At 45.3% G+C, this 25885-nt stretch overlaps 2 protein-coding genes across 2 annotated transcripts; both read left to right on the top strand.

The window, feature by feature from the left end:
* On the top strand, positions 1-21567 carry CABLES2 (Cdk5 and Abl enzyme substrate 2). Its single transcript, XM_033075223.2, has 10 exons — positions 1-506; positions 11945-12016; positions 12210-12302; positions 13043-13120; positions 14537-14645; positions 15193-15358; positions 16045-16148; positions 16527-16633; positions 17915-18119; positions 18544-21567. The coding sequence occupies exons 1-10, from the start codon at positions 1-3 to the stop codon at positions 18682-18684; spliced, it is 1581 nt and encodes a 526-aa protein (XP_032931114.1). The 3' UTR covers positions 18685-21567.
* Positions 21568-22321: 754 nt separating this feature from the next.
* Positions 22322-25656, top strand: RPS21 (ribosomal protein S21). Its single transcript, XM_033074964.1, has 6 exons — positions 22322-22389; positions 22868-22955; positions 23540-23603; positions 24582-24653; positions 25361-25416; positions 25597-25656. Exons 2-6 carry the CDS (start codon positions 22906-22908, stop codon positions 25604-25606), a joined length of 252 nt encoding a protein of 83 aa, XP_032930855.1. The 5' UTR covers positions 22322-22389; positions 22868-22905; the 3' UTR covers positions 25607-25656.
* The last annotated feature ends 229 nt before the right edge of the window (positions 25657-25885 follow it).

Genomic DNA, 25885 nt, shown 5'->3' with positions numbered 1-25885 from the left:
ATGGCTGCGGCCACGGCGTGCGGCTCCCCGCCTCCCCGCCCGCCCCGCGAGCAGCCGCCGCCGCGCAAGCGGGGCGACTCCCGGCGGCGGCAGGCCGCCCTCTTCTTCCTCAACAACATCTCCCTGGACGGGCGGCCGCCCTGCCCGCCCGCCGAGAAGCCGCCGCTGCCCGCCGGCCCGGGCGACGGGGAGGAGGCGGCGGCGGAGCCGGCCGGAGCCCCCCCGCGCCTGCTGCCCCCGCCGCCCGTATGCCAGCCGCCTCCCGCGCTGCTGCTGCCCGGCGTGCCCGCGCTCGCCGCCGCCGGAGCCAAGGGGGATGCGGACCCCGCCCGCGGGGGCATCTTCCTGCCGCAGCTGCTGCTGGGCGGCCCGCTGTGCCCGCCGCCCCCGGCGCCGCCCGCCCTGCCGGGGATGCTGGCGGCGCCCAAGCCGGGCGCCCCGGGGCTGCTGAGCCCCACGCAGAGCGCGGCGGGCGGCGGCTTCGCGCTGGAGGCGCAGCGGCAGAGGTGAGTGAGGGGCCGGGGCTCGCCGGGCCAGCCCACACCCTCCGCCCCCACCGCGCTGACCCCGCGGGGCGTGGGAAGCGCCGGGACCCCCCGCGGGCCTGGGAAGAGCCGCGCTTTCCCAGGGCCCTCGGCCGGCCGGCGGCTCCGGGAGGGGGGAGCGGGGCATGGGAAAGCGGCGCCCCCGGCGACAGCGGCCGTGGGAGGCGGCGCCGGCCCCGCGGTGGCCCCGGGAGGGAGCACCTGCCCCGGCGGCCCGGGCAGAGGTGCCGGGGATCCGGCCCGGGCAGAGGTGCCGGGGATCCGGCCCGGGCAGAGGTGCCGGGGATCCGGCCCGGACAGAGGTGCCGGGGATCCGGCCGGGCAGCGCCCCTCGGGCCCGCGGACGCGGAGGATGCTCCGGCCGGCGCGGCGGCGGATGAGGGGGATCTGCCGAGGGGATCTCTGGCTGAGGCTCTGCCTGCAGGTCTGCGGTACCCTGCCTTCTGCTTTTCCCCAGTTTCTGCATTTCTCTGTTTCCAGATGAAGCTGTCAGGGTCACTGCTAGGCAGGGCGCTGCTGTCGTGCCTTCTCCTGCTCTGTGCTGCTTGTCTCTGCAACTGTGTATTAATGAATGCTTGTGCACGGGGAACTCGGAGTCAGCCTCGGGGGAGGATGCTCTGGCCTTCAGAGCAGGATTACCATTGCATTTCCAAAAGACTTCTGTCTGGCTGAAAGTGTTGGTTTTCTAATCGACTGGAAGGCAGGCTCTTGCTCAGATCTTGGGGATTTGAGCTCTGAAAGAACTCTTTTCAGGCCGTTTATTGCATAAACAGCTCTGTAAAGTGAGCTGGCCCTCTGAGCCTGCAGATAGGCAGCGGTATCAAAGGCTTTAAGTCTCCGTGGTCTTTACAGTGGCTTCGAGAGCTTTGTTAGTGAGTTGAAGTACAGATGTTGTCAGTGCTTTAAAGCTGGGGAGTTCACTAATGTATCCCCTTTCAGTGTGCATCTCACAGTGGACATGTCCCGTGTATCTCCAGCTTGGGGGTTCAGGGGAATTTGAAGGGAAGTAGTGTTTGTCAGTAATGTGGGGGTATCCTCATGTGTTGTCCCTTCTGGGTTGTTTTCCTTTTGAACTGTTATTTACCACTCATTACTTTTCTTGTCATGGAAGAGACCTTTCCCTCCTTGTTTGTTGGAGAAATTGAAGCTGTGACTGCGGGCTGGCTGCCCTGTACTGTGCAGTTGTTGAGCAGGAAAGCCTGGAGTGAGGGTGTTGCTGTGGAACAGTTCCTACCCAGCACTCCTGGTCCACAAAAGCCAGCACAGGAGGTGCTGTGTGATTTAATTTCATTGCTTTAATATTGTAGGCAAGGCTCTTGAGGGCAGGTTTTGCATTAAAAGTTTGAAAGCACAGTTCCCTTTGTGGATGTGGCTTTCGCTGTGCCTGTGCACACGGAGTTCTGGAGCGATGATCCTTCCCCTACCAAGTCAATAGGACACTAAGAAAATATTCCTAGGATCTTCTCATTTCATGTCCTTCCTGCCTCTTTCTTTGGCATCAGGTTTGAGCTGTTCCACTACAGTAATTCTAATCAATCTGGCTGAAAAGAATGATGAATCAGAAATAAAAGGTAGAGAGAAATGCAAGAGGCAGTCAAGGGAATCAAAAGGCTTCTGTCTGAGTAATGACAAAATAAACCATGATTTTTTTGCTTGGAAGATTTGGCTGGCAGGGTATATTGTATTGATCAGTGTGCATACTACTTTTGAGGGTGATGTGGAGCGACAGTTCATCTGGTTTTCATCTTGAAAGAAAAAGAGCATCCACTGAAACCATCAGATAGAAGATCCACATCTTTACATGGACACACATCTTCTGACAAAAGGACAGTTTTGTGCTGCCTGTGGAGATGTGTTAGACCCAATGTGCCTCACCCCAGTCACACTGGGCACTGGAATGGGTGAAATGGACCATCCCTCTGTAATGACAATTTCATGTCAGTTTACAGGGTGAGGGACTTACCACTGTGTATTTCACTGGACAGTTTCATGCTTTGGTCTGTGACAGAATATCTCTCCATCCCCACTGAGCAGAGGCATCTCTTGTTGTAAATACTTGAGAAATTATTCAGGGAATCGAGGAGGAATATCCTTCAGGACAGCAGTGCTTTTATTCCTTCCCCTTCTGTGTCGGGTGAATTGTTTGCAAACTAAGATTCCGAAGTCATCAATTGCAAAAAGGATCTTCTTTTATTGGGACTTGGAAATCTGAGAATTGTTTTGCCATGCAGCAGGTTGCTATTCTAGCTCATGAACTGCCCGCATCATGCAGAGGTACAGGCGAGTGAAGTTGGTGGAGGGAAGGGGGAGGTGGAATCTGCACTGCCACCCTGGCCTTTTAATCCTGGGTGCCCACTTCAGGCAGCTGTTATCTTCAGAGTCCTTTTGAGTCACTGTCAAGAGCTGCTTTGAATTTTCCTCAGATGCGTGAGAAGCACTGGCTGCGAGCTCTCCAGACTCAGCTCTGTGTTCAGTGACCAGTCTTGTGCCATGTCCCGGGATTTCATCCTGCTGGGGCTTGCCCTGATCCATGGAGATCTCTATCTGCTATCAGTATCTCTATCTACTGACAGTATCATTGGGCAGAGTTTTGTTACAAAACTTGATCTTGTTTGACTTGATTGAGAGGATGATACAGGCCAGCGTGGCTCAGGGCAGGGCGTGACAGCACCTCTGCTTGAGTTGGGGGTTGGTTATTGGGAACAGGCAGGATCTGCAGTACAGCCCAGGGAAAGAGAAATCTGCTCACCTGATGTTCCCTGCAGTTCCTCCATAGCTGTCAGGTCCTTTAGGATGGAAACTTAGTAGAGGAGGCGTTGTTCAAATCTGGGTGCTCAGTTTCATTGAGCATTATACACTTGAACCTTCCACTTTCATTTTCTTAAAGCATCTTCTATTTACAGGTTTTTAAATTACAATGCTGTAATTTTACAGTGCTGTACAATTGCCTGATCTGCTTGCCATCCCTCTTCCCTTCTCCTTTTCCATCTTGCTCTGTTCTTTTGTTCTTTCAAAGAACGAGCCTCACAGAGAGCAGTGGAGGGAGGCAGCAAACAGGGAACAAATCGGCATTCACACATTTGTAATGAATTTCTGCAGCTGGATCTGAAACTGGCAGAGCTTTCTGGGGAAACACTGATAGCAGAGAGCCCTGAAAATAGCCAGGTTATGAAAGCATGAAAAATGGAAACAACAGCCCTGAATGTCAATGCTTGTTGTGCTTCTGAGGTTTCAGTATAGTGTAATGTAAAAGCAGCTGGTTTTGCCATAATTTGCTGTATTTTGCTGGGCGTAAGAATAAACACAGAGACTAAATTATTTGTGACTGATGCTTTAATGTCCTTGGAGTTCAGTGGTCAGGGAGCTGAACTGAGTGTTTGTGATAGCTCAGTCATTTCTGATTTATCAGCAAATTTAGGTCATTTTGAAAGTGGGAGTTTAAACAGTAGTTGATAACAGCAACACTTTAGACCTACTCTGCTTTTGAGTGTTAATTGGGTGCTGGATTGCTGACATAGGTGTGATCAGATTAGTTCCGTGGGTGGAACAGCAGAAATGCTTTGTCAGGATTTTATACTTATGGTGCTTAATGTGTTGTTTTATCCTACAGTCAGCTTAGCTGCTGTTGTCACTTCAAGGAATATAAATATTTTTATAAAAAACCCTCTGCTACTAAACAGATATTGTTGAGAGGGATGAAATAAAAAGTCTTAGTTTAAATTTTGAACCTAATTTGGAATAAGCTGGGCACGTGGTGCTTTCCAGAAAGCAGCGAGCTCTGTCAGAGATGGCAAGCTTTGACCTTTCAGAGGTGAACAGTCGACTGGGATGTGCTGCTTGAGGCTGAAAATGAGCATATTCTAAACCTGAACTTCATTTAAAAGTCAGCTGAAATGTTGAGGCTGCAGTTTCCTCCCCAGGTGGCTTCAGCAGATTTCTCTCACATGCAGGTGAATTACATGTGTGCAATATTAAGTGTTTTATAGCTGCCTGGAGACATTCCCAGCCAGGTACATGAAGCAGGAGAAGTAAGTTGTATGCCTGGCAGGAAACTTGGAGATCAGAACATCCAAGGCCTTGTATCCTGTGCACTCCTGTGAATGGGTCTGGGTCAGGCAATTTCCAACACCAAGGTTATTTGACCTCTTCAATTTAGACAGTCCAGAGGCTTTAAAGTACCTTTGCTCTCCAGGCAGGAGCAGTCTGTGCACAATTAACTGTACTTGCAGCTGATTTTACCTGTGGATGGATTCTGCAGCTTTTCAGTGATGATGCAGGAGGCCTGGCAGCAGGTTTTGGGATGCTGCAGGTTTTGGGATTCCAGCTCAAAGCTCCTGTCTGCAGGAGGTGATGAGGGTGGTCAGAATGATGTTGTCTTGCTCCAAGGACTCATCAGCCAAGAATGAAAACGCTACTAAACTAAACATAAAAAACAGAATAGCTTAATTTTGGGAATCCCATTCAGACCTCTAGTGAGCAAGTCCTGTAGGAGTGTTACAGTATAGTATATTAAAAGTAATTATTTAGTTATATATAGTATATTAAATATATAGTATATTAAATACTGTATTCTCCTGTTTTCCATCTGTCAGCCAGTTAAAGCTGTGAGGCTGTCAGGCTGAGCGAGCTCCAAGATATTTTTGAGCCTTCTTTTGAAGGTTGTTCTGAAGGTGTCTGGCTCTGTAGTTGGAGTTTCAAACATGCACAATGAGATCTGGGCTCTTTAATGAGCACAAGGTATTGCTGATAGAGCAGGTGACTGCAGATGGAGGGTGCTCAGCTAAAGCCACTCAGTCAGCCCAGCTCTTCAGACAGAGCTCCAGACTCCTGACCTTTGGTTTGCAGCTGTTGTGTATTTAACCTGCTGTAACAGGAATTTACCTATTCCCTGGAAAGGTGTTAAAGGGAGAACCTTCAGCTGGCCCTCTATTTCACAAGGCATACCAAGCCCTTAAAACTCAGAGCTTGCTGAGGCTGTGATCCTGGGAGCTCTCCAGGGAATGCTCCTCTTGTGCCAGCTCTTGCTCAGGTGGTGGTTCCCAAGCTGCAGACCTGCCTCAGAGCTGGGTAGCTCGTTCATTTTGGAGTCCCCATGGCATGGGCTGAACTGCTGTTGGTCAACAGCAAGGACAGATTTGCATTTGTTCTGTTGTGGTTACTGTAGTTTAGGCATAAAATTTTGCCCTGGTGAAGCTACAACCTCTTGACTGTGCATTGAAGAGGATGACTGGTGCAATGGGAAAAACCAGGTGCCCGCAAAAACACTGTGGGACCTCTCTAAACCTGCTTTGATTTGGTTTCCTCCAGTCACCAGTTTTAATTCCCTCCCTCCCAGTTAAGAGCTTCTCTCTTTCTTCTTTTTCTCCTTTATTTTTTAGCTTGGGAGTTTATTGTGCTGAAGACTTTTATTTAGCAAGGCACATGATGAAATGACAGCATCATCTCTCAGTGAAGTGCATGAGTATTTCTAGCATAATGCCCACAGTGTCATCAAGGACACACTTTGCATTTCACGTGCTTGTTTTGGTCAGCAGTTCAATGCTGAATAAGCAGAGCACAAAGGACAGGCAGCAATCAGGTTGGTGAGCTGCAAACACCTCCAGAAACTGGGAGAAATTTGGAGAAATGCTGGTGGTGTTCTGGCCAGCACATCCAGTCTGCTTTGTGAGAAGCAGCAGGGATTTTAGGAGTGAGCTTTAGGAGAGGGCCGTGGGCACAGCAAACCTTACATCTGGTTTGGTGGCTCTGTTGCAACAGCTGAGCTTTCACAATTCTTACTGGAAGGCATTATTTTCTCCTTGCATTGTCTAAACACTCTGAGCACCAAAACAATGTGATTTATGAAACTCAATGAATATAAAGCTCATTCTCTATTAGGTCTTAATCATATGTGGTTGTGAATCAGCAATGAAGTAGCAGCTGCTGTGAAGATTATCTAATTTCTTTCCTTGTTAGTATTTAAAACTCTCCAGGCTTAGTGAGCTTCCCACTTACTCAGCCTCCACCTTCATTCAAATTATACTTCATTTCTGTTCATTCTCATCTGTTCCACAGGCTGTGTGACACATTCTTCCCTTGCATGTGGCTTTACTGGTGCTGGAGGAGTGCAGGATTTTCTCCTGGCTGTTTGGGAGCAGCAGGAAAGCCCCTGGTGCCTTTCAATTTTGCAAACAAGCCCTGAGTAGGAGCACAAAGGTGAAGGAATTAGGTCTCCTCCTTCATCCTGGGCTCTCACAGAGGGGTCTGCTCTGTAGCCTTTTCATACTCATGTGGCTGATTTCAGCTTACCCTTTAAAATGAACATTACTGGATGAATAAATGCTGTGAGACTTGTGTTTATTCTCTGGCAGGCTGGTACTTAAATGTCAGAAAGAGCTCCTGGGATGGTGGCCTGCAATCCAAATGCATATCTGTGCTGCCATAAAACAGCAAGTCACTTATTGACTCTGTGGAGAAGGAGCACTGAGCTGTACACCTGCTGTTGGTAATGCAAAGTGTCTTTCTTCTCTGTCACTGCCTCTCAAGGAACATCTGAGCTGAAATCATCCAGCCATGAAAATGGCCTGCTCGGCGCTGGGCACTTGATGGCACAGATCCTCTGTGAAGTCATTTGTTTTACCGAAGACATGGTTTTGATGTGATTCAGTGTAAATGCAGTCTCAAGCTTCTTTTGGCTTTAATTACTGAGAACTTGTTGCTCCCAGTGAGCTGTGCTCAATCTGCTTCTGAGCAGGAAACTCATTAGTGTGAGCGCCGAGGGTGGTGAGGCACAGGGCACTGATGGCAGAACAGGGATGCTCCCACTCACACACTCTGGGATGCAAGCCTCAACTCACTGAATGTCTCCTGGGCTGCAGAAGAAATGGCAGCTGCTGAAAAGTAAGCTTAAATATGAGCAGTAGCTTTCTTAATCCCTCTAATGCCTGTATTTTACCTAGTGAAGCCCAAGCACAATTCATATCTGTTTGTTGCCTTGCCCGTAAGGAATAAAAACAATGCAGCTTAGTCTTTAAAATATGTCTTGGAAAAATAAAGCTGACAGGTATATCTTCCTGTTGTAAACAGGATTTGGGATCTGGATTTCTTGTGCAAATTACCTTTGACAGTTGGTTTCTAAGCTAGTGCTTCCAAAAACCAATAAGTGATTTTTTGTCCTTGTTATATTAATATAACTCAGCCTCTTGACAGATGGTATCATACTGAGGCCTGTAAAGGACATCACAAAGGGATATCATATTAAAATAAAACTCAAGTGAGAAACAGGAAACCAAATTCTATTAGGCCCTAATTTTACACAGTAATTAAAAATCCTTGACCTCCCCCATTCCACTCATCTATTAGCAGTATGGATGGCTAAAGAGCAACAGAGGATATTGGCCTGCTGCTAATTTTAGCCCAGTGCCTGGGGTGTGTGCCTGTGTGTGCATGCAGCATCAGCTGGGTTATGGATTCAGCTCCAGTGGAAACAAATCTGCACTGCTGGACCCTTTGGAGGGGGGCTTGGACCGTGTCCAGCTTTGGCAGCATCTCTGAAACTCCTGTTGCAGGGCTTGGTGATCTGGAGGTGATGGGAACAAGAGATCACAGCATCAGATAAACTTGGGGTGCTGTGCTGGTTGAACTCTGGCTGCTGGTGGGCTCAGAGTGCAGCCCTGAGGGATGGGGGTTAATCAGGATGGGGAAGAACCACTGTGAGATTTTAGAAACTTCCAGCTGGTCTGCTCACCTGCTGTGGCAGAAATGCAGGAGCCAGAAGGGTAAAATGGAGAGAAGCTTCAAAGCGGCCACGTGGCAGCTGCACACAGGCTTAAGACCAGTGGCCACTGTCAGGCCCAGTATTGGGAGTTAAGGCCCACTTTAAGGGGTTAAAATGAGATTTGTGAGGGCTGTTTGTTGCAGAATCTGCAGAGGGGGGTCATGGGTGCCCAAGGGAGTGCCTTAGAGCACTGTTGGTGGCTCAGGAGCAGGAGTGGATGAGCCTTGTCTGTGCCTGAAGCCACATCTGGGTCAGCATCTTTGCATTCAGTACCTGCTAAAGAATGGTCAGCTTGCACACTTCCAGCTACAGGAACATCCCAAAGCTTAACCTTTGTCCTCCTGGGTGTCTGCAGGTAGCCCAGTGCAGGTGGGAAGAGGGAGGAAACTCTTGGCAAGCCAGCACAAAGGTCAGTGTTCTCTAATCTGGAGCGGTGACTTAACAAGCTTCCTTCTTTCCATTCATAAAACAGGACATGTAGGGATTACCATTGCTATACATAGACTGCTCTTAGCTGTGTCCTGTCCTGCTGGCAACACTTAAGAGCTGTGCCAACCTCAGGGCTGGGGATCCCACTGCTGCTTATCCAGTGCCCAGCCTCTGCAGAGAGTGTCAGTGGGACCCTGGCAGCTCCAGAACAGGACAGCTCTGAAACTGGAACACTCAGACATTGGGTTTCCTCAAGGGGAGATCCATCAGAAAGAATAAATGGTTTGGGCTGGCTACCACTTCCCAGGGCAGGGGTCAAAATGTAGCTCTGAAGATTGTTGGGTTTTTCTCTGAACACATTAGTTGGGTTTTTGTGGGCTTTTTTAAAGTGCACGTTTAGCTCGTCAGGGATTTGGCAGCAGTGTTGGATTGTGTGAGCCTGTGTGTGCACATGGAGATAAGAGCCAAGGCGTAATCCAGAATTCCTCTACTTGATAGCCCCTTATCTCTGGGCATGTGCTCTGTGTGTTTTTGCTCTTGATGGGTCCTCTGGAGGTTCTGGCTCTGTAAACACAGTTGCTGTTTTAATGCTCTAGGAGTGTCCTGAATAGCTCCTGAAATAAAAGGCTGGGAAGTGCCCAAAAATGAGCTCCTGGTCAGGGACATGCAGGCACCCAAACCCTCTATGGCTTGTTAGAGCAATGGCTGGTGCTGGCAAACAGGCATGTGTGAACTTTGTGTTGCAATTACAGCCTGCTCCATGGAGCCCATGAACATTTTAATGTTGGGTATTTCAATTTCTAATTGCCAGGTCACATGGGTAAGGCATAAAATAACTCAGCATATGTAGAGATGTTGGTATCCTTAGTATTTAGGTTGTTTTCAGCAATAAACACTGTGTAAACCACTTAAAATCCTTCAAATTCCAGGGACCATAGCAAGAAGTGATATCCTAGGTGAAGCTGCTTAGCACAGGATAGGTGACTTGACATTTTTTGTCATCATTTAGCAGTCACTGGAGCGACCCAGTGCAGCCTGTTGTGCAAGTGTGAGCTGGCTGCATGAGAAGAGCACTCAAATAAAGCAAATATGTTTGTGTGTGCATATATATAAGTGCAGACTACTCAAAAAGTGTCAAATTTTGCTGCATTCTCCAAGAACTGCCCTAGTGACTTAGAGCACACTGAGGGTGCTGTGTTGCTGTGAAGTGTTGGATTGCAAACTGTTTGAGGTACTCTGGGTTAGTGAGAATTCTTTACATACACCCTGTTTTGAGATTTGAGGGAGAGTGTCTGGCTCAGGGTCAGGGATTCCTCCAAGGTGACAGCTCTGCTGAGGGCAGAAATTATTTACAAGTGTAGCTAAAAACGAAGTTTCCTGTTGGCAGAGTGGGGATGAGTCATTGTGGTTCTGAGTCAAGGGGTGGGATCTTGCTTTCACTGCAGCAGGGTTTTACTTCCAGATCTGCCCTTGGTTCAGGTGTTTGTCACTCTTGTCCCTGTTACTGAGAAAACAAGGGGGATATCCAGGTGTGACACCCTGGGTGAGTCTCCACCGTGGAGTTAGGAGTGAGGATCCAGCCATGGCTCTCCCAATCCATCCTGTTTCTCACACCAAGCATCATTTTACAGAACTGTGTATATTTTTTGTACCAGTGCCACTGGCATTAGCTGTGTTTTTCCTCTGCTTGCCGTACACGGCGTCTTTCTGTCTCCAGCCAGCCAGGTCTCCCCTGGGAGGAGAGGAAGAACTGTGCATGTTACCAACTGCATTAGAGCCAGGAGGTTTGCAGTTACTTCCTCATTTCATGAAGGGTTTTTTATTGAATTTTAAATGCCAGATTAGACTGGAGAACCATAGAAATGTGAAAGTGTTAAACGTTCCTGTGCCATTCTTGCTGAAAAGCAGCAAACCAGTAATAATTTTAAAAGTGAAGTGCTGGTGGAGGGTGTTGAAACTGTGCCAGGAATGTTCTCCACTTGCACCTTAATGGCTGTGGATTTGTAGGAGGCAGTCTCTAGCAATACTGAAGGTGTTAGTCCTGTGGGAGGGTTTGCCTCCCTTGTGTTTGCAGAAAGGGACACTAATTTTTCATCCTCCTACCTGTTTGAGTTCTGAGCTTTACTTCCTTTTAAGAGTGCCTGAACAGTGCAGCTCAGAGTCTGCTCTGCTGCAGCTTGAGGCTTGATTTTTATTTTTTATTCCAGAAGCTGGTCTTGTCAAATCAGAGTCCTGCAATTTTGCCTTGTGTGCTGCTTCTACATTGGCTTCCATGGCAGCATTGCCCAGCTGAGTTCCTGTGTCACTTGGGAAGAAAACCTTGGACTTGAACACACATGGCTTGTGCTAAAAGTATAGCACAATGCATGCTTAAACAAAGGCAGAAAATAGGCACTCTGATAGTTGCAGTGTCAGCATTTTGCTGGTGGAGTGCATTGGTCCTATGGAAATTGCAGTCAGAGTTGCATAATTTGTTTGTAAATCTCTACCAGCAAAGACTTGACTTGGACAATAGAAATGCATCTTACTTCAGCAAAGTCCTTTTTTTTTTTTTTGCTTGAACGTAATATCCTATTACTGTTACACTAACTCACATGAGCCCTACTATTATTCTTGCATCTTCCATTCTGGGACTTCACATGGGTGCCAAGTACTTTTTGCTTCCTCTAATAACCCTCTCTATTGTTTCTCAGAGAGATCTGTCAGTTTTATTGAGCTGCAGTTGCAGACTCTTAGTCTACAGACTCCTACAGCTGGAGACAGCTGTTCTGAATGGAGAATGCACCCAGATCTGGTCATCATACAGATATACCTGTATCTGAACTGAAACTGATATAAAATTATTTATTCCCTTGCCTTGGTGAGGGGATCTTTTTCTGACATTCTTGTCAGATTTTTTTTTTATTTTTTTCTAAATGAATATTTAGGAGCTTTTTAGGTATTTAACTTATAGGTAGGCATTCCTCTGTGTGGCAGATAATGAATGGTCTTGTTGATGAAGTTGGTATAAATATGTACTCAAGGGTCCTGGAGGGGGAGACAAGTTCTTGGCCTTTTAAGGAATTCTAAACTCTTAGTTAAGCACTCTTGCAACAAAACAAAACTCCAGCAAGCCTGCCATGCGTCCTAAGAGCTCATAGATCTGTTGCAGTTCACAAACTCAGAGGCCATGAACTAATACTGTTCACCCTTCGTGGTGTTGTACATTTTGCAGAAGGCGTTTTATCTCCCAGCGCTGCTCTCTAGACTTTTTAGAAGACATAGTGGAATATGCCAGTGTACGAAGGTACTTGTTTTCAAAAGCAGCATTAACCTCAGCTCGTTGCATGCAGTCCTCTCCTCCCTCCACCCTCTTCCACGCCAATATCTGAGGTCCTGCATGCTAGTGCTGCCATCTGATCATACAACTGGCATGAATTTTTCTCAGAACACTTAACAGATTTGGCTTTGTTTGTTTGTTTTGCTTTTTATCGTTGCAGAACCAAGCATATATCTGGGTCTCCAAGACACAAAAGTTTGAAGAAGATGCACTTCATCAAGAACATGAGGCAGTATGACACCAAGAACAGCAGGTAACGTGTGGAGATCGAGGTTCCCCCTGTACTTGGGTGCAATAGGAAGCAGCTTCCAGTTCCACACAGTAAGACATTTAATATCAGGGAAAATTAGAAGATGCCCCAGGGGCCTTGTTAGTTTTATCCAGACTTCTATCAAAGGTGGCAGGTGCTCACATCTGCTGCATTTGCAGCAATACACTCATGACTCTGCCATCCTACTCTGAGGTTAAATCATTCTCTTTTCTTACCTCCCTCACTTTTCTTACTTCCCTCACTTTTCTTATTTCTCTCACTTTCCTTATCTCTGGCACACAGAGAGGTCAGAGCTGAGGAGGATTTAAGGAGAATGGCTTGGTTTGGCCAAATTCTCGGCTCATGGTTGCTGAGCAGAAGAGAAAGGGAGGCTGATTTGTGTTTATTATTAATAGAAGTGTGAGGTTTCATCTAAATGTAGAGTATTATTCTACATCTTTTCACAAGGTTTATGTAAAAATTACATAAATATAGATATAGATTTAAGGATGAGGAGCTCCTAGGTGATGGCAGGTGCTAAACACTGAGGTTTGACAGAGAGCCCCAAGGACCTGCATGGCCAGTGTGAAACCTCTGCTCTTGTGCTGCTTTCTGCAAACATTAAATCCATAGCAGTATCTATGACTTGCAGAGCAAGATAAGAAGAGCCTAGTGTTAATATCCCATGCTTTGTAACTTCTGGATCTCAATTCATATCCTGCTCTTTCCCCATGTGCTTACAGGATAGTGTTAATCTGTGCTAAACGAACACTGTGTGTGGCGTTTTCTATCCTACCTTACGGGGAGGGCTTACGGATCAGGTGAGTCTCTTCAACTGCTTTGTGAAATGTCTGCTCTGTTGTTTCAAAAGATCTTCTGAAATCTGTGTGGTTGGTCTCCTGTTCTAAAGCAAGTGAACCTATTTAACCTGCCATTCATGTGTAAGGGCAAGAGCTTGCTGTCAGAGCAGTAAAACCAGACACTGTCACAGTGTCAAAGTGTTCATTCAAACTCCAAGAGAAAAAAGGTAGACTTTCCTTACAGTGTTTATTCACATTTTAAAGCACTCCAGTCCTGTGAAATCTCTGAAATCAACTTTGAACAGATAATGTGATTGAGTGCTATGTCAGTTTTCTATAAAGTGGTCAGAAATCTACTGATTTTAGAGCCACAAACAATGGTGTCAGCAAAAAAGCACAGGGAGTTTCAGGGAAGGGTGCTCTTGCCTTCAGTGGAAATCCTCAAGGTTTTATAGTGAATTTACACCTAAATAAGTTAAAGATGCTCTTCTGTTTCTCAGCTTTAAGCCATGAATGTCACTATTTGCAATCTAAGAAAAGCAGAAACAGTTTGGACTGTCTCACACTGCTTTTAGTGTGCTTTGAGCTACATTTTGGTCAGTATAATCATTTATGAGAAACAAAACCTGCAAACTGGATTTCCCTGCATCTTTCTTCAGTCCCTTGTGAAGTTTAAGTCCATTCTGTGAAATTCTGTTATCTACAAATATACCATAGAAAACACTAATTCTGTTCTGGCAAAACAATTGTGTTGTCACTTCTGTCCTGTCCGTAACTTATGGACAAAGGAAACGGATGCTTAGTGGTGGGAATTGTATTGTATGCAAATACATGCCATAAAAATAGTTGATGGGAAAATATTCTCCCACATAATAGAAAGGCAGCAAGGTCACTGGAGCTATTTCAGAGCAGTTCTGAGCACTGTGCTGTTCTGCTTGCAAGTTAGTTCTTCACGTGAAAACTGTTTTTTTTGTATTGGGATATTGGTGACAAATCCATGTGCTGCCATCGCTGACACAGATCTGCAGCTTCATTCTTAACTTGAGCTTGTGTGCACAGAGGTTGCAAATTTGCACTTGAAAGGCAGGTTTCTAATCCTGGAAAACAAGTAATGTAAATCATGTTTGCTGTTATGTGTTTGAGCATTAGAGGGTTGGGAATGGTGTGGTCTTGTGCAGAAAGATTATATTAAAAACAGTTTGCTTTCAATAGGTAAATTGGTAAATTTGTGTTAAAATGAAATGAAATCTGATTTTTTGGTTAATGAACATTTCTACATTTTGAAAAGAACAGTTAAAAACTAATGCTCTCCTGGAGGTGGCATTGAGGGCTTGGCTTGTTTCCACACAGAACTCTGACTTGGTGGTGTTGGTTGGTGTTTAACATGAGAAGCTGGGCTTGCATTTTGTCACAGTGCTCTTTCTTAACTGCATTTAGTGATCTGAAAATGGAAGGACAGAAACAGCGACATCCTTCTGGGGGAGTTTCAGTATCTACTGAGATGGTGCTTGGACTGGAAGGAGTAGAGCTGGGTGCTGATGGCAAGGTAAGGACATTTATTTTTTCACCCTGGAACTGTTCATGCTGGGACAAATCAATTTATGCAGTGCTTTGCTATCCATTATGTGAGAGCTGTGGCTTTTAGAGTGGAAGTTTTAGACCTGTAGTTTGAAATTGTGGTTTGTGATAATGCTTCTTCTGAGGAGGCTGTTGCAGCTTGTGATCACTTCTGTCTCTGTTTCTGGAAAATTGAGTTGACTTTGCTATCTCAGGCAATGTGTGAGTGAAGTTTTGATAGAAATATGGATGGAATTCATACTGCTTTAGTTAAATTTATAATGCCAGAATTTTACTCGTGATTGTTGCCTTTTCTTTGCCATCCCACCAAACCTTCTGCAGCACTTCATTTTAAAGCTGTGGAGACAAGGCACGCCTCACCCAACTTTTCCCTTCCTCCTGTCTCACAATTCCAAGATCCCTACTCCTAAATCCAGACTTTGGGGGACTCTGATGTGGAAAATCTTAGATGTCAGGAAATAAGCTTTTCAGTAAAAATTTCCCCCCACAACCACTACAACTTTCTCTTCTTTCAGGTTGTGTCCTATGCAAAATTCCTGTACCCGACCAATGCTCTGGTTGTTCGCAAAGCCGACGCCTACGGTGCTGTTCCCCCCTGCCGAGCCAGTGCTCCCCGGAGTCTTCCTGGATCAAGATACAAACCTGTGACAGCAAAAACGATACCAGCAGGGACAGACATTGGTAAGGACAGCAACCAGCTCTGCCATCACTCATGCACACAGCAGAAAAGGCAGAGATTTGTCTGAGACCCCCACAAGTGGTCAGTGTGTTATTGGGATGGAGGTGCTGCCTTAGGACTGAGGCTTCCACAAACTCCTTACATCCTCCATATATCTGGCCTAGTTCTGTTTATGCCTTTCAAGAGGCACAAAGCTTTTCCTTGGGGATGTAAAGTTTTATATTACTCACCAAGAAACATCTGGTGTTACGTGGATCCAGGTGGTTCTCCCTGCTTTCTAGCACAGTAACAATGCATAAGCCAGAGTTTGTGCCAAGAATCCCTTCTCTTGTGTAAAAGAGCAAAGCTGACAGCTCTGCTCTTTGTTAGACTGCAGGCAAAAGAATTCGGTCTTGGGCAGTTTTTTTCTGGATATATTTGTAGATGCAAACTCACTTTGCCATAAATCTAAAATAGTGTGTCAGGCATGGGGTCTGTGGTGGAGGAAGAGTTTGTGTGGTTTATTTAATCGTTCTATTTTGTGACTGGTGCATTTATGAAATCCAAACCTGTGCCTGTAGCTGCAATGTTCTGAACTGTGAGATCTGCCAACACCTAACGTTTGTTATTTGAAAACCTTTTTAAGGAGGAAACAGGGAATTTACAACTCTTTATCTGGTGACCCAATGTGCTTTTCTCATTCCCTCAGGAAGTGAAGCTGGAGAAGCTGCAGAGTATGATCCAGATCTCCTGGATGATCCTCAGTGGCCCTGTGGAAAACATAAACGTGTTCTCATCTTTGCCTCTTACATGGTGAGTGACTGGCATGCCTGAACAGAGGAGAGACTCCCTGACAGATCCTCCTATAAAGAGATTTTTTGAGAAAGAAAAATTCCTCTAGGAGGAAAAAGTGGATAATTGATCAGGAAAAATACAAACAGTTGAGTTTGTACAGTGAGCTTGTCAAGGGCAAACCTGACACCTGTCTTCATTTATCATTTACTTCTTGTAACCATTTGCTTACTATTTTTTTAAGACTTTGTCTGTAGTTGGGATTCAACTTCGGGACATTTCAGAAATGTTAAATTGTGAATAATAAAACTCAAATTTGCATTAGTGTTTTTGGAAGAATTGTTTGGCTCTCAGTGCTGTTCACAAGACAAGTGATAAATTTTGCTTCTTGCATTTCAGACTACAGTCATAGAGTATGTGAAACCCTCAGACCTTAAAAAGGATATGAATGAAACCTTTAGAGAGAAGTTTCCTCATATCAAGTTGACACTGAGCAAAATTAGGAGGTAAGAAATAAGCCTTGAATAGCAAGAACATTACATTATCCACACTGAGGCTGCACTTGTGTGGAGCAAATACTAAATCTATTAATAGCATATATGATTAAACACTAATCTCCTGTTGTCAGTTGAGCTGACTGTAGGATGACAGCCCTGAACTGGAATGTTTAGGATGCTGAGAAAGGGTAACAGTTGGTTTTCAAAGTTCCACCTAAAGGGTTTTGTTTCACCAACTGCGGTGTACTAACACTAGGAGCCAATTAACAGTGGAGTAGCATTAGCTTTGAAACAAACACTTGTAACCTGATTGCTTGGCTGCAGTGCAATCCCACTCCAACTGGATTGGCTTTCTGGGCCCTCTGGCTATTTTTGCCTTTCAATTACCAGACTCACTGATGACCACAGGCTCTTACAAGATTGTAGGATAAAGAGTGTTAGATCTGAGGATACCCGGTAAAGAAAAGTTTTTTGTGGAGGGCACACAGAATTTCTCATCCTTGAGAATACATCTGGTCACTCCTCACCAAGATGCACTGTTGCACCTTCAGAGAGCTGTAATCTTGCTGGTATTACAGGGAGATTAATGCAATCAGAGTCTGTTGAAATAGCCAGCTTAAACACAATTCTGCTGAGTCACCAGGACCGTGTGTAGCTCAGCTCCAGGGGAAGGTTTGCTTGAGCAGTCTGTTCTGCCTGAGTCCTGCATGCTCCTCTTTGCAGCAGCTCAGAGCAGTGGGTTTGTGCAGAGATCACGCAGGTACAGTGTGGATGGCAGCCCTGAGAGGAGCCATCCACCTCCAAGCCTGCTGAATGCTGGGCTGAAGGGCTGACTGTGTGGGAAGTGCCTTCCCCTCACACCTGGCTCTTACACAAGATGTGTACTAGACAGGTCTACACAGCAGCTGCTGTCAACTGCAGGGCTCTGATGTGGTTTTCTGTAGGTCAGAGTGGTTCACTCTTATGATATGAATCACAAACTAGTTTGGGAGCCAGAAGGAATCCTACAGCAATAGCCTGTGTGTCAGTGAGGCAGCTGAGCTCTGGTGTTTATGGGCAGATGAGGAATTTCTACCACAGTGGATGTTGTCAGCCAGGTAAAATCAGTTTGTGCATCAGCACCAGCTTGCTGCCAGCTGGGCTTTTCCACTCTAGGATAATACTTATCATGATTTTCCAAATAAGAGTCTTGCCCATATGCTCCTCTGAGTTGCTGTGCTGCCGTATTTCTACAGCATTTAATAAAATCTGTCATGTCTGGGTGGGGGGTGTCTTTTCTCCTATTCCCAGTTTAAAGAGAGAGATGAGAAACCTGAGTGAGGAATGCAGTCTGGAGCCTGTGACTGTCTCCATGGCTTATGTTTACTTTGAGAAGCTCGTCCTCCAAGGCAAACTCAACAAACAGAACCGCAAACTGTGTGCTGGTGCTTGTGTTCTGCTCGCAGCCAAGATCAGCAGTGACCTCAGGAAACACGAAGTTAAACACCTAATAGATGTAAGTGCTGTGAGCCTTGTTCCAGCTGTTGTCAGAACCTCCTCCCTAGCTCATAGGCAAAGAATTCAATGCAAGCTTTTCAGTGGCATGTGCTTGCATGGAAGACCAGCTCTTTCAGCCAGTTTTATGTCTCATTAGGGCTCTTCCTTGCTTTATTTTTTTTTTAATTCATTAAAACTATCTGCCTGGTACAGGCTAGTGTCTTACTGATCCTACAGTAAAGTTATTTTTGCACCTGCATGTGTTTGCCAGAGAAGCAGTAACTGTTGTGTGGGTGTCACAGCTGAGCTGATAAGCTGGTTTTGATTCTGAAGCTACAGCTCAGACCATGCATCACTGTCTTAATCTAACAATGCCTTGAAGTCACCTGGATTAACTGATTCTTTCTCCCCTCCTTTGTTTTATTTTGTTCCCACTGTCATAGAAACTAGAGGAGAGATTCAGATTCAACAGAAGGGATCTCATCGGTTTCGAATTCACCGTCCTCGTAGCTTTGGAACTGGCTCTGTATCTCCCTGAGAACCAAGTTTTACCTCATTACAGACGGCTCACACAACAGTCTTAACCAAAGCTCTGTCCCAGGCGGCATCCAGCCGTGCTGGGATCCCATCCCAGGATGCTGCTGCTGGAGGAGCCAGCTCCAGCTCGTTGGGAAGGCTGCAGGTGTTGGGAACTGTCGAGGTCCATGGACACAGATGCCAAATCTGGGGGATGGTACGAGAAGAGTTACTGAACTTTTGTTTTCTTTTGGACATTTAAAGCACAAATATTTACCAGTCAGCTGTCATGGCTGCTTGTTATTCCTTATTTATCTTCTTGGTTTTACTAAAACTGTTCTTCCCTATGAAGAATACTATGGTATTGTTTTTTTTTCTTTTGTTTTGTTTTAAGCATTTATTGTATTCCTTGAAACTGAAGGAACATCACTTCCATTCCAGTGCACCATAAAGTTCAGATGTTTCTAAGAACCTTCTTACATTTTTACATTAATGAAATGCATACTTTATTTTTTTAAAGATGTGCCTAAAACTGGCTGGTCTGGTACCAGTGCTTTTTAAGTTAGTTCTTTTATTTAGTGGGGAATCCTGAATTTGTATAGCCATTTATTCTTTACCTGCATTGGCCTTGCATACAAGGAAAACAATTCCAGTGTATCTGCACTAATAATATACAGGGCATCTATTCTATGATCTGTAAGTAGTGAGATTGAAATTACTCCATTTTGGTTTATTTACTATAAATAACTTCAAAATATACATTTTATTTCAGAAGCAAAAGTGGTTTGAAAACCATGAAGTACCACATGTTGAGTGAGGTAGCTGAGAAGTGATTGCCATCCTAATTCACTCTTGAGTGGAAGATGAGCACTTGACTAAGAGCAATTTACTGTCAAATATTTCATTTAGGGGTTTTATTTGTTTCACTGTTCTGTAACCTGAAATAAGCACCTTTTTTAGGATGACTGTATTATAGATGGTCTTATCTGAGCAAATATGAAGCCAGTGGAGTGGAGTTACTGCTGCCTACTGAAGCCAATGAAACAAAGCATGCTCAGTATTTAAAATGCTACTTTTTTTACTCTCTGTTCTTCCAAGCATTGCATCACTGTGATGGTCCTCATAAAACTGGCATTTCTTGCACATGTGAGCAGCCACTACTGGCTGGTGCCCAGCAGCTCTCCAGTGCATACACAGAGCTCAAATAACTTCTCTGCCCATTGGCTGTTCCTTCCTTTATTTTTACAGTATTCAGGTTGGGAATGAATTCTTGATTATACATGGAACCTTCTGTGCTATTGGCTCTTGGGTTTATTTTCTGAAGCAATATTACGATACAAGTTACTGGGTCTGTTTGCAAGGAACAAAAGTGATACTTGGTTATTCCAACTGAGAAAGTTGTAATTTAAGTTTGGCTCATAAACTACCAGACCTCATGCTGAGGTCAGGGACTTGCTATCCAATGTGTAAAGTAATGTAAATTCCTGTTCCTTGTATTAAATACTGGTTGTAGCCAAAACCAAAGCTGAATCTTTGCTCTTCAGCTGTGTTTTGTCTGAAGCTAATTTGGCTTCATTAGAATTGCAGCAAACTTTATTGGAGCCCCTTCCTCTCTGAGTGGGGCTCAAAGTGTATTTTTCATATATAATAATTACAGTGACTATCAAACCTTTTGTAACTGTGTTCAGCTGTATGTAGCTTCAAATTACTTGTGTAAAATTTAATATGCTTGTGATTTCTCTAACACAGAAGGACTTTCCAGTCTCCAGAAGTGAGATGGTAGCTAATAGCTTAGACAATAAGCTTGCCAGTTATCTTCCAAAGGTTTATAAAAATGCCTACTAGTTAAACTTTCTACTGAATATAACTGTCCTTGCATGCCGAAATAGTGATGTACTAAACATCTAGTGTGTAATGAGCCTCCAAATGAACAAACAGTGGTGCAGACAGCTGAGGTGGTCCACCACTTCCCAAGGCATCGTGGAGTGAACAGAGGTACAACAAAGAAATTTCTCCCAGAACAGCTTGATTAGTATGAATGAAATCTGAATCTTTCTCTGGGAACTTCTTTATTTAGTGTATAAAGAGTTTTCTGTAACAACATTAACTTTCCTTTATCACCATCTAAGGGAACAAAATGCACTTTGGTTTGCAACACTTTGCAGTCTCTATTCAGTGGAAGTTTGTCTAGTTCAAGTGGCCATTTGGGCTGTAATTACACTCCCAGAATCTCTGAGTTTACGTCATAAACCCGGCAAGCTTTTGTTTTCTTCCAGGAGAATAAACTGGGACAAAGGAGCATTAAATTACAGAAAGCTGAATGTTGTCTAATAGTTATTGTAGAACTTGGCTTGGGCATGCACTTGGGAAGCTGCAGGGAGCAGGGGCCAAGCATGACACAGGGCACGAGGGCTGAGCCAGCCTTGTGTGGCAGAGCCTGGCCTGGGGGTGATGCTGCCCAGAGCCTGGGCTTGTGCTCGGTGCTGGTGTGTGTGTGCAGGACCAGCCCTGCTGCAGGGACCCACCCCCACCTCCCTGTGCTTGTTTTGCCGTTTCCAGAGCGCAGCTCGCAGTCCTGGGTGGGAATCTCTCTCTTTTCACCTAAAAGCTGCCACCATGTGGCAAAGGACTATCAGTACCTTGTCTGTTCACAAACAGGGACCCAAAGGAAGAGCCAGACCTGCTGGTTTATGTTTGCACAGCCAAACTCCTCTTGCTCTGAAGAGAAACAGCTTTACACCGAGGGGGGCTGGTGCTTTGTGAAGGTGCTGCTGGGGTGGCTCAGCAAGAACTCTCTTGAGAAGAGCTTGTACATTTTCCTGTAAACAAAAACTCTTGTAGTTTTGTCATATTCCATTATTTAAGAGTCTGAGTTGTGGCCTGTTTTGGTTTGTTTGTTTATTTTCTGTGAAATTAAGATGCTGTGAAATAAAATCTGTTTTGGTACACGGTTTGTAACCAAATGTCTCATTGTGGAATAACAAAGTGGGTGGTGTTGGAAGGGCCCTCTGGAGATTTTCCCATTTTAACCTGTGCTAAGGCAGGTCACCTGGAGCAGGTGACACAGGAACGTGTCCAGGTGGGTTTGAAATGTTTCTAGAGATGGAGACTCCGTGATATCCCTGGACAGCTGTTCCAGTGCTCTGCTATACTTAATGGAAAATTATTCCTGAGGTTCAGGTGGGATTTGTTGTGTTTTCTTACTTAATGGCCATTTCTCGTCTGGTTGCTGGCAACGTTTTCTGGCACCACTTGGAGATATTTGTATAGACTGAGAAGTTTCCCTCTCAGTCTTCTCCAGACTAAACAGGCCCAGCTCCTCCAGTCTCTCCTCCTGAGAGAGATGCTCCAGACCTCTCATCATCGTGGGGCCCCACCAGACCCTCTCCAGCAGCTCGGAATGGTGTTTTGGGTTTCTGCGAGGGTTCCGGGTTGCTGTGATCACAGACTCACAGAAGGGTTCAGGATGGAAGTGACCTCTGGAGGCCATCCCGTCCAACCCAGCTGCCGAGAGAGCGCACCTGGAGCATGGAATGGCACTGGACTGGCACTGAGAGCCCCGCGCGGGTGTGCGGCCCTACAGAGGGGTGGCCCGGGGTGTGGGGGACATCCCCTGTACCCAGCGGCAGCGCTGTGGGACCCTGCGGGGCAAATCCACCGGCGCCGCCATGACCCGGCCGTGACGTCACGCGGCTGTACCGGAAGCACTCCTGGGGTGTGACGTCATTCCGGATCCGGCCCCGCCCCTTCCTTTCCGCCCGGCCGCGCGCGAGGTGGGAGCGTGGGAGCGGCACTGGGAGCGGTGGGAGCGATAGAAGAAGGAGTGGGACCGGTGGGAGCGATAGGAGCGGTGGAGGGGCCGGGACTGGTGGCGGGGCCGGGAGCAGAGGCGGGGGCGATGGCGGCGGAGCCCCGGAGCGATGCTGAGGCCGCGGCCGGGCCGGCGGGGACTGTTCCACCCGCGAGGTTCGGCCCGTGGGCCCTGCCGGGCTCCAGCATCACCTCACGGCGGGGGAAGGGCTGGAGCTGTGGCAGGGAGGGTGAATTTTGGGAAAAGGTTCTTCCCCAGAGGGTGCTGGCACTGCCCAAGCTCCCCAGGGAATGGGCACGGCCCCGAGGCTGCCGGAGCTCCAGGAGCGCTCGGACAGCGCTGCCGGGGATGCTCAGGGTGGGGTTATTGGGGTGCCAGGACTTAGACTCGATGATCCTGGTGGGTCCCTTCCAGCTCACGACATTCCATGATTCTTCCAGGTGTTTGTGCTCAGTGCCTCCGCAGGGACCAGGACGAGATGCAGAACGACGCTGGGGAGTTCGTGGACCTTTATGTCCCTCGGAAATGGTGAGCGGTGACAGGAGCTGGGCAGGCCTGGAGGGCCCCGAGGGGCTTTTTGTTCCAGCAGATATCTGTGGGGGAATCAGTTTTCTGTCAGTTTAAAAAGTCACTAAAAATAAGCCACTTGTATGGATTTTATTAGATTAAATAAAATATGTTTTATAGCCTGTGATTCCTGAGCATCTCCAACCTTAGTGTCTTTGACAGCTGTAGTGGCTCTCAGTAAAAAAGGCTTAGAAACTAATGTTATTAGTTACCTTGATGACTGTATTTTTGCATTTTAGAAAAGATACAAAGCTTCTGTGTGTTTTGGAAGCCTGTACTGCCATGTACACTGTATGAAGATGAACTGTGCACATACAAACAAAAGAAGGGATAACTGGCTAAAGAATGTGATGCAACTGAGTGAAAATTTCCTTTAAATGTGCTTTAAACTGCATTTTAACCTTCTAAGCAATGAAAGCTTAAACTGTCACAGTCTAAATTTCTTGTGCAGTTTTAATTTACCTGTAGAATTGGCTCTAGTAGCTTTTTTGTCATTGTCACTGCCTGTTTCCTTTTGTTTAAATCTATCCTGTTTTATTCCTTAGCTCTGCTAGCAACCGAATCATTGGTGCTAAGGATCATGCTTCCATTCAGATAAACATTTCTGAGGTAAGTTAATTAACAGGATACGTGAGAGAGCTAAACCTTTAAACTTTTAATAAAAGTTACAGAATTAAACAGCTTGTGATGTATCTTTAGTAATTCAGTAAAGTCACAATAGATCTTTACTCCTGCAGGTTCCCAGTTAATACATGTGGGTTCCAATTTAAGCTCCTTGTAACATGGTTTGGGTATTTTTCCCCAATTGTTTATTAAATTCAGCTTTTAGGAATTTTGTGGACACTGTTCCTGTAGCTTATGAGCTACAGAGCTTGATTTTGGTTCATGAATAGGAGACCACATTCCTATATATTTTTAAAACCTGAGTCTCCTGAGTTATCTTACCCAAAAACCCCAAAAAACAACCATTTAAAAAACCACCCTGATTCTGTTCTGATTCTGAAAGTTGTTAAAGCAACTTTCCTTGTTCAGCATGTTTCATTCCTTCAGTGATCCCTATTCTTTGTTTTCAAAGGATCAGAGATTAGCAGGGCATGGAAGTGAACCTACCTGTAATTCCATGATTTATATTGTTTAATCTTTTTCCTGTAAAGTTTCTCAGCAGCTTGGGAGAGTGAGACAATTCAGGTCTCTCAGCTTGGACATTTTCATACTCATGGAACAAGTCTGTGCCCTTCCTCCTTCAATTCAATTTTCCATGATATAACCTTAGTTAAAAGAAACAAAAAAAGGGTAAAGGCAGGAAAATCTTTACATTGAACTTTTCCATTTGTTCAGAACTAAAATATTTTTTCTTCTAGCTACCATTTCTTGTCAATCTATGTGATCCACTCAATTTTATGGCTGCACAATGTAGCTACAAATCTGCTGTGCAAAGGTCATTGAAATCAACTTTCTAACTTCAGTATTTGCCTTGAGATTTTGTGGTTTCTTTTCTCAACACTGCAAGTTTTTTCTGCAATTTTTAACTTTGGGCGTTTGGCAAGTGTGATATGAGATGTGACAGCAGCTTTGCTGTGATTGCAGGTGGACAAGGTGACAGGCAGAGTGAATGGCCAGTTCAAGACTTACGCCATCTGCGGCCCCATCCGGAGAATGGTGAGTGCCCTCCTGACCTCACAATTACTGTGCTGGTTTTTCTGATCATTACTCATTAATTAGATTTGTATCTGGCCCTGAAAACACTGTGTGGAGTTTTCACAGTGATTTTTGGGGATCATGAAGATGTGAACAGATTTACAGAATGGTTTGGTTGGGAGTGACCTTAAAACTCATCTCATTCCACCCCTTCCATGGGCAGGGCACCTTCCCAACACTGTCCTGGCTGCTTCAAATCCTGTCCAGGCTGGCCTTGGACACTTCCAGGGATGGGGCAGCCACAGCTTCAATGGGCACCCTGTGCCAGGATCTTGGATTAATTTGGAATAATCCATTTCTTCTGGAGATATTTGTGGGGTTTTTTTTTTTACAGTAAAGGATGCAAGTGATCTCCTTTCTTTTAAGGATGTATACCAGGGTATTAATCCTGGCTTTTATCTGTTCTTTTATAATTACTGGAGATTACACTACCTTGATTTAAAAATGATGTGAAGAATTCATTACAAGTCCATGTATCCATAAATATGTTGTTCATGCTAATGCATATTTTTATGCAGTTAAAGCAATTTCCTACCCTTAAGAATGACAAAGAATTAACAGTTTATTTTGAAAACACTAATCTGCACTAACTGCTGCAGCTGCCTTTCTTCCACATGTGTCAGCAATTATTTGGACACTTGAGAATATTTTCTCTTCTCTTTTTACAGGGTGAATCAGATGACTCCATTCTGCGTCTGGCGAAAAATGACGGAATTGTTTCCAAGTACGTGTGTTTATCTTGTCCTCCAGCTCTTTCAGGGGGACCTTCCATTCCCAAATCCAGCTTTTAGCATGACAGTCTGTATGTTGTATTTATAGGATGATTACACAGCTGGTTAAAGATATTTATTTGAGCTGTTGAAGCAAACTGATTTTTAACAATGTTTATTTCATTTTCTTCTAGGAACTTCTAACTGAAGAAACTCCGGTATGGAACATGTGAAATAAACTGTTTAAAAATGTATTGTGCTGTGTCTTTTGTTCAAGTCATAAAGACAAGTGGGGTTATTACAGTTAGTCTTAAAAGACTTGAAAATGTGTCTTAAAACAGATTCTCATTGTGAATTCTTAAAACAGATCAGCTTTGTAAAGCAATGCCAGAGTTGAAAGTCAAGGATTTCCACTTTATTCTTGGCTTCACTGTCATTGTTCTTTTCCAGATTTAATAAGTTTTGCATCTGTAATGGAACACT

This window comes from Catharus ustulatus, chromosome 17, assembly GCF_009819885.2.
Source record: "Catharus ustulatus isolate bCatUst1 chromosome 17, bCatUst1.pri.v2, whole genome shotgun sequence".
NCBI classification, from domain to species: Eukaryota; Metazoa; Chordata; class Aves; order Passeriformes; family Turdidae; genus Catharus; species Catharus ustulatus.
Note: the sequence above shows the minus strand (reverse complement) of the source record. Positions and strands in the feature narration are given on the sequence as shown.